The sequence below is a fragment of the Petaurus breviceps genome, unplaced genomic scaffold, assembly GCF_028583685.1.
Source record: "Petaurus breviceps papuanus isolate PSGF00001 unplaced genomic scaffold, PetGlider_PUasm1.0 90750, whole genome shotgun sequence".
In the NCBI taxonomy this organism is placed as follows: domain Eukaryota; kingdom Metazoa; phylum Chordata; class Mammalia; order Diprotodontia; family Petauridae; genus Petaurus; species Petaurus breviceps.
Genome location: NW_027187335.1, coordinates 12,938,294 through 12,946,218, shown reverse-complemented (window position 1 = coordinate 12,946,218; position 7,925 = coordinate 12,938,294). Strand labels below are relative to the sequence as shown.

The following is a 7,925-nucleotide window of genomic DNA, read 5'->3' as shown; positions in this document are numbered from 1 at the left end:
ACAACTTTGGAAGACTTTAGATCTTTGATCAATGCAGTAACCACAAGTCCAGAGAACTGAAGATGAAGCATGCTTCTCACCTCTGATTAGAGAGGGGATGAATTTAAATGCAGAAAGAAATATATTTTTGGACATAGAAATGTGCGATTTGTTTTGCTGAATTATGTGTGTTTGTCTTGAGAGTTTTAGATTTCATTTTTTTTCAGTTGTTCAATTTAGAGAGTACAGTAGGAGGGAGATAGAGTAAATGATTGTAAAAATGATTGTAAAAAAAAGTCACCTTTCCCGAGATCTCGTAGAGGAAATTCATACTTTGGGTAGGGTAGGACTAGATGACCTCTAAGGTCCCTTCTAATGCTGAGATTCTATCATGTACCTTCCAGGCCAAAACACATTTTCAGAACTTGGTGTATCAGAACCACATCTATGTTCCACTCTTAGTTCTGCACCAGGTAGCATTGCCTCCCTCTATTCTGATTGGTAGCCAACCCATTCTTCTCCTTCCACTCTCAATTCCCACTTACCTTCTCTCTTCTTTCTCCTCCCCACTGCCTCACCTTAATTCCCATACTTTGTGACACATTCTGCAACGAGGCTGATAACCTTGACTCATGTAAGTATATGAATGGGAAAGAAAGTGGCAATACATTCAACACTCAGTCAGCAATTATTTTATTAAAAGTCTATCATGGACTGTATGGTACCGCAGATAGAGAGCTGTCCTAGATTCTAGGTCCAGGAAGACCTAGGTTCTAGTCCCACTTCTGACATTTAATGGCTGTGTCACCCAGGGCAAGTGGCTTAACCTCTCAATGTCCTCAGACAACTCCATAAGACTATAAATAGCAGAACTATATTGGTATGAGAAGTTAGTTCATTGGGAGTTCCACATACCAATGAAATTACAGATCTTAACCCTCCTCCCAAAAAAAAGATATGTGGGGTGCCATATGCTGAAGATACAAAGACAAAAACAATCCCTACCCTCCAGGAACCAAGGGTTAGGTTTGGGGAGGTGACCCTATTCTGGGACTGTCTCTAAAAATTTTTTTTTAAATGAAGCATCATGGAAAATTCATGGGAAAATAGCAGTTCCAAATAGCCCTTCTTTCCATAATAATTTCTCATTCATATGGCATTTTTTTCACAGACAATATTTTCTTGTTCAATTTGATTCAACAAACATTTATTAATCATCTACCAGGTTTGAGGCTCTGTAAAATACACAAAGTCTAGGTAAGATATGAATTCTTCCCTCAGAGACCTTATAATCTACTAAGGAGCTAAGATACAAACACAGATATTTAATACTAATCACACATAAGTGCATTAGAGAAGGTCCAAGGACTATTTGAAATATGAGGGGGTATGGAATGTCCTTATAAAAATGAGACCAAGAAAGTCTTCCTGAAAAAGGTGGTATCTGACATGAGTTTTTAAAAATGAAGAAATTCAACAGGCAAAGAGGAGAGTGAATGGCATCTAGGCATCAGAAGCAATATAAGAAAAGGCAGGAAACCAACATGAAGAAGTAGAATACAGACAAAGGGAGAAGTATAGGAAAAGATTAGATGGGTAGTGAAATGCCAGATTATAGAAGGGCTTGAATGTCACAGGCAAAGTAAGGAGTTTGAATTATTTCAGAAGGCAATAGGGAGCCAGTGAAGACTTTTGATCACAGAAATGACATTGATCAGATGAAGGATGAATCCATCACTACCAAGAATGGTGGCAAGGAAAGAGTTTAGACAGGAAGACCTAGTAGAAAGCTATTACAGCAGTCCATGTTTGAGGTAAGGGCCTAACTCACTCAGGTTAGTAATATGAATAAAAGTGATAACGTGTACAAAAAAAGATTGAAAAAGATATTTCAGAAAGAGGATCATACCCTCAGTCAAAGATACATTGAAGGAATCCTTAACTTCTTGAGTGTTTGCCTAGAATAATTAACTAATCAGATTCAAGAAGATTAAGAAGGAACAGTCCAATAGGTAAGAAGGAAAAGCAGGAGAGCAGTAGTGCAGAAGGCAAAGGAGAAAAAAGTATCCAGAAGAATATCATGGTCATGTAACAGTACAGAAAGGTCAAGAAGAACAAAGACTAAGGAAAATCCATTGGATTTGCTGTGCCCTGTGAAAATCCTCCTCCCAAGAAGGAAAGGTCAGAAGGAATTATTCTGAACCCATGGCCCAGTAAGAATCAAAGTAGGCTAAGTCTTCACAAATTCCTAAATTACCAGAATCTAAATTAGTGAGGCCTTGCCATTAAAATACACTTACAACAAGAGGCGGCCAGGTGGCTCAGCGAGTAAGAGCACCGGCTCCAGTGTTGGGACGACCTGGAGATCGAATCCCGGGCTCAGACACTCAGCACCACACCCAGAAATAACTGGCCGTGTAACCTTGAGCAAGTTACTTAACCCTGATTGCTCAATTAAAAAAAAAATACACTTACAACAATGACCTCCAGGAACAGTACAGAAGACAATTATAAGAGATCATAGGATCACCAAATGTTAGATCTCATAGGCCATCCAGTAGAGCTCCTTCAGAGATGAATAGGGGGAACCCATGGGCACATCACACCCAGAAATGCTAACCATATGGCTGGTGATAAGAGGGCACACACCAAGGAGGAAAGATGGTGGTGGGTTTTGCCAACCAAATCAGAACTAATTCAAAAGAGCAAGAAGGAAAGAAGCTTTGAATGGGAAAGAAGAATTTAAGGGTCCTGCGCAGAGGGACAGCTGGCAGAGAGATGTACTCCCTGGGGGCCGAGGCTTGGACAGGGTGCTAAGCAGCCATCCAGTAGGCACCACTGGGCTAGAAAACAGAGCAAGTAAGGAAGTATGTTATCATTGCATGGCCCATTGCCCCCCATGATAATCATGCTCATTCTGTTTGCCAAACCTTAGAGCAAGGAAAGATCAATACATATCTGCTCTCCCCATTGCCACCAGCCCCACCACTATGTGCTTTGGAAATATTCTTCTTCCGGTTCCAAGGTCACCTGGTCCATCCCTCTGCCTTCAGGGATGGGGGGAGGTCTGGTCTAGAGAAGAGGAGCCCCACCTGCTCTAACCAGCTCATCTAAGGAAAGGTGAGAAGAGAAGAACACCTCCTCTGGTCCCTAAGGAATTTCCTTTCCTTCATCCTCAACAATTGGGATTGTTTATTCTGTTTATTCTGTTGATCCCTGTCCCCCTGACCCTCACTCTGCTTTCAGTCACTCAAAAATAGAATGCCCAGGCCAGGATCAGATAAAACATAAGTTCTTTAATAGCAAAAACTCTTTGCATCTCCAGTGCCAAGTCTAGTGCCTGGCACATAATGGATGCTTAATAAATGCTTAGTGAGTGTTGGTCTGGCCCGGATATCCACAGCAACCCTTGGCTGTGAGCTTTAGCCAGAATCATCAAAGGACGGAGTTGGCGTGCTTTCCATCTGTGCCTCCACCTCCCTCCCCTTCCTCTCCTCCTCCACTTCTATACACACCTCCTTCCTTCCTCTGACCTCATGGTGGGAGGTGGGGGGGAAGAAAAGGGAGGGGCCTCAGGACTATAAGAGGGAGAGCCTTCTCCTGCAGAACAGAACACACCCAGGGGACCCTCTGAAGAATTGCCACCACCATCCAAGACCCTCCTCAGGAGCTCTACAGGTGAGGAACACAGGAAGGGAGAGAGCTGGGTGGGAAAGAGGAATATTCTCCCTGTAGGTAGCCTGGTACACATCCATGATGCTAAGCCAAGCTGAAGGGCCCAGGCTCCTCAGGGTAGCTCAGGACACCTCTGCTGGCTCCCCTCTGAAGAGGGACAAACAGGGAAAGATCCCACCACCACCATCCCACACCTCATCACATCAGAGTAGTGGTCAGATTCCCAAAGGTGGGGGTCATTGCTTCCAGACTTTTTAGAGCAGTCACAGGCTGTATCACCTCTCCAAGAACCCTCAATTCTGCCTTGTACATTCCCACAAATCCTGGCAGATAGAGAGGACTACTGTGATCTCCTTCCATGCTAGATGAGGAAACTGAGGTACAAGGTGGCAATTGGTGGTGGGACTGGGAGTACCATAGAATCAGAACTCCCAAGGCAAAAAGCTCAAGGATTTTTCTTTTCCCAGGACATTCTGCCCAGTTTGGTTTCTATTAAAAAAAAGTAAAAGCTGGGGGCACTGTGGTACAGTAGAAGGATATTGGCAGGGACTGGAGGAAGTGGGATAAGAGAATGTCACCTAGTTTGCTAGGAGAAACAAGAGAAAATGCAAGTTGTTCCAAAGAATTCATGTCCCCCTTGGTATAGTGGGAGGAGCCCTGGATTGGGGGAATTCCTCAGTTTCAAATGCTAGCTCTGCTATTTATTATTTTGAATTCACCGCCTCCCACTACAATCCTCGATTTCTTCCTCTATGAAATATGAGGATTGAATTAGATGAGCCATCCCTAAGGTTCTTTTTAGTTCTAAAGCCTATGATCCTATGCCTGGTGTGAGCAGGAGTCCCACCTGGGGGAGGGGGGTATGGGACCTCTCCCATGGGCCTGCCTTTCTTCCTTCACTGACTTATACCCTTCACAGACAGGATGAGGCAGCTGTGGAGATTTGTGCTAATCTCTGCCCTGGCTCTGGCCACCTTCTCTGAAGCCTCTCCAAAGCCCAAAGCCCTGCTCCAGGATACTCCTCCGGGCCCTGAAACTAGTCAGAACCTGGGACTGAGATGGCCAACTGCTCTGGGCTCTCCTTCCCACCACCGGAGACAACTCCATCCTCAGGACCTTCCCCACCTCATGACAGGTAGGAATTGCCAAGAACTTCCCAGCTGCCAGGGTAAGGATGGGGAAAGAAACACCAGGTCTTAGGATCAACTTAGAACTAGAAGAGGCCAAGCCCAACCCTTCATTCGAAACATGAGGAAACTGAGGCTTAGAGAGGCTGACTTGCCCAGGGTTCCGAGGGTAGTAAGCTCCTTTGAACCCATGTCTTCCTGACCTCAAGTCCAGTAAGTTGGTCTGAGAATTCAGGTCTGAGGCCTAAGAACACAGGCTGCCTCCTCTCCTATAGTCCCTCAATTCATCCCCTCCCTCCACCATTGATTCTCTTACTCCCAACATATCCCTTGTTTCTTACTACCAGATCTGTCCAAGAAGCAAGGACCATGGGTGGAAGAGGATGCAGCATATGGCTGGATGGACTTTGGGCGCCGCAGTGCGGAGGAAAGGGACCAGCTCCCCTAGAATGCACCACCCCTGTCCTACCCCCCATCTCTTCTCCATCCTTCCCTCCCTTCGGTTCCAACCCAGAATAAACATTTTCACACCCTACAGCAGTGTCAGCCTCTTGGTTTGTGTAATGGTTGGGGAGTAGAGGGATGAGGGGGTGTGAAAGAATGGAGAATAAAGAATGTGAAAGCCAGTCCCGAGGCAGCTGCTCTCAACCACTCAAGCCAAGAGCACAGGTGCTAAATGGACTTTTGCTCTGTTATGAATAGAATAATGGATAGGAAGAGCCAACTTGACATTTCTGGAGAGTTTTCTTCTCCCCAAGCCAGTGAGACAGCTATCACAGGTGCTATCCCCATTTTACAGATAAGAAAATAGAGGTTTAGAGAGGTGAAGCAATCCTCCAAAAGCTCATGCAGAGTGACAAAAGTAGGGTTTGATCCATGATCTTCTGACTCCAACTCTAGCATTCATTATACCACAGTCTTGAGGTGGGGAACAAATTTGTTCTGTGAAGTTTGGATTCAGTCAAAGGGGACCGGGGACCTAGAGGGCCGCATTTGACCTTGAGATCACAGGGTCCCCACCCCTACGCTATACCATACAAAGTAAGAGACAATCAACACTCCCCCAACCCTTCTCCCTATTTCCCCATCCCACTCCCCCCCCACAAAGGCACACTTGCCTCTCAAAAGCAGCAGAAATTTATGAGAAGTAGGGTGGCAAAAACACACTAGATTAGGGATTCTGGAGCTCTGGTTCTAACTACGCCACTAACTCTCTCAACGCGTGCCCTGAGCCTCAGTTTCCTCCTCTCACCAATGCTGGCAAAGGCGCTCTCATCTGGCTTCATCAAGGTCCCTCCTAGCTTCAAGGTTCTGTAACACTAGAGAGAGCTCCTTCACAGCCCTCCACCACCTCCCCAAACCATTCACTCCCCCCGAGGCAGAGATCAAACAGCCACTAAGATCATACAATTTATTGCATGGCCCTGAGCTGTGCTCCACAAGGAGGGAGAACTCAGATGAGTTTAATGAGCATCCATATGGTGATTGCAAGGGGTGGGGGGGTCTTAGCTACCTCTCCCCAGCAGTGCACGTGTAAAAAGTGGTGGCTTTTGGAGCAGAAAACTTTAAAAAAAAATAGGGGGGTGGGTAGGGAATCTAGGGGGCAGGAACTTGGGCTCATACTATCTTACATTATTCACAGGTAAGAAGACTCAGGACAGAGAACTCCTCAACACAATAATATATTAACCTCTATTTACAACCAAGACTAAGCTGGTAGGGTGAAGGAGGAAGGGTGTACAGGGCAACTAAGTGCCAGGTCCTCAAAAGTGCATGTGGCAAGTGGAAATGTGAGGTGGGACTTGGGATGTGGAAGTGGGAGTGGGAGTGTATGTGGGGCTAGGGATGGGTGGAGGGAGGGAAGAAGGGGGTCCAAACTCAACTTCAGCTGCCTCTCAGCAACAGGATGAGGGCAGTGGCAAGGGGTGAGGTAAGAGACGCACCCTGCCTCTCCAACAAAAACACTCTAGGAATACTTTCTCAGCACCAGTCAACCTGTCCCCTGTCTTGGGGCTGGGCCAGGATCAGGGGGCTCTCGAGCCCCCACTTGCCATATCTTTGAAGCCCCTCTGGCCACCACACAGTCCAGTCCCAGCTGCCGTAATTTCTGTACCAAATTGATGCTGAAGCCGTTGGTCCTTTCCTGACCAACCCACGTCCCACCCCATCTTGATGTTCCCCACCCATCTTGATGCCGTTCTCTGGCTAGACCAAAGCTTCCCAGAGGCCAGCCTCTCCAGCCTGGAACCAGGGAAGGAAACAATGTAGGCTGAGTGATGGCGGAGATGCCCTGTTCCTTCAAAAGAGAGAGCAGGGCCTGGGGAGGCCGTGGATGGATGGGGCTTATGCCCTCTGCGGGACTGCAGCAGGGGGTGGCAGAATAGCAAAGGCTGGAGAAGAAAGAGAAAGGAGGGGAGAAGAACTCATGAGTTGAAATAACCAAGAAGCCTTACTGGGGTAGGGGTAGTGGGGAGAGATGGGAGAGCCCCCATCGGTGGTGTCTAGAAGAGGTTGGTCTCTGGGATGGAGAAATGAGGTTTTAGAGGCACCAGCTGCCTTACCTGGGGGTGACGAAGGTGACATCAGTGGAGGGGCAGACCAGGCGGCAGGTAGTGATTGTGTAGGTGGCTGGGGTCTGGGGGAGATTGTTAACAGAATGCAACACTGGAAGGGGACAGGAAATGTGGGATTAACACACAAGGGGAGGGGGGGGTTGAAGGAAGGAGGAAGGACACACCAGGTGGGGAGGGGTGACATTCACACTCCTTTCCCCATGAGCAAAGATGTCCCTACTCTCCCCCCCTCCGGCCAGATTCTCACTGAGCCAGCCCACTGATGGAAAGATCAGGGGATGAGAAGGAATGAAGGGGTGGAGAATAGCCAAAGCCAAAGGTCAGACAGGACCGAACCCAAATGCGGCTTCTTTCTTCAAGACCTGGCTTAGTTTAATCTCACCCCTGTCTAACCCATCTCCTTGCCACTGCTTCAGCATTAGTATAACTCAGTCTATGGCATATTCTCTTGTGATTTCAATGATTAACTTTGCCCTGATTCCCCTAGTCATGTCGCCCATGCTCTGCCTCCCCAGCTAGGCTCTATAAGTTGTGCATGAACATAACTTTCTACCAGTTGTCCATCCCCCAC

The 7,925-nt window shown here is 47.0% G+C and overlaps 2 protein-coding genes across 7 annotated transcripts in view; one reads left to right on the top strand and one right to left on the bottom strand.

Moving 5' to 3' along the window:
- The first annotated feature begins 3,530 nt into the window (after nt 1-3,530).
- On the top strand, nt 3,531-5,315 carry GAST (gastrin). Of its 2 annotated transcripts, none has more exons than XM_069067716.1 (3): nt 3,531-3,657; nt 4,574-4,789; nt 5,129-5,315. In XM_069067716.1, the coding sequence occupies exons 2-3, from the start codon at nt 4,579-4,581 to the stop codon at nt 5,227-5,229; spliced, it is 312 nt and encodes a 103-aa protein (XP_068923817.1). In that variant the 5' UTR covers nt 3,531-3,657; nt 4,574-4,578; the 3' UTR covers nt 5,230-5,315. The 2 variants fall into 2 exon arrangements, with proteins under 2 accessions (XP_068923817.1, XP_068923818.1); XM_069067717.1 differs by having other exon boundaries at nt 3,549-3,657; nt 4,578-4,789.
- Nucleotides 5,316-6,178: 863 nt separating this feature from the next.
- HAP1 (huntingtin associated protein 1) overlaps nt 6,179-7,925 on the bottom strand; it is a 30,527-nt gene continuing 28,780 nt past the window's right edge. For 4 of the 5 annotated variants that reach the window (XM_069067713.1, XM_069067712.1, XM_069067715.1 and 1 more), the window contains 2 exons: nt 7,343-7,445; nt 6,179-7,171 (listed from right to left, as the gene is read on the bottom strand). In XM_069067713.1, coding sequence (XP_068923814.1) covers nt 6,772-7,171; nt 7,343-7,445 — 503 coding nt within the window. In that variant the 3' untranslated portion in view covers nt 6,179-6,771. The remainder of the gene's footprint in view (nt 7,172-7,342; nt 7,446-7,925) is intronic. The other variant, XM_069067714.1, reaches the window with a different exon arrangement.

What these genes read in the sequence shown, in the direction of transcription:
- GAST (XM_069067716.1), top strand. Translation starts at nt 4,579, where the DNA reads ATGAGGCAGCTGTGGAGATTTGTGCTAATCTCTGCCCTGGCTCTGGCC. An exon ending in CCTTCCCCACCTCATGACAG is followed by an intron (nt 4,790 to 5,128) that starts GTAGGAATTGCC and finishes TCTTACTACCAG; the next exon opens with ATCTGTCCAAGAAGCAAGGA.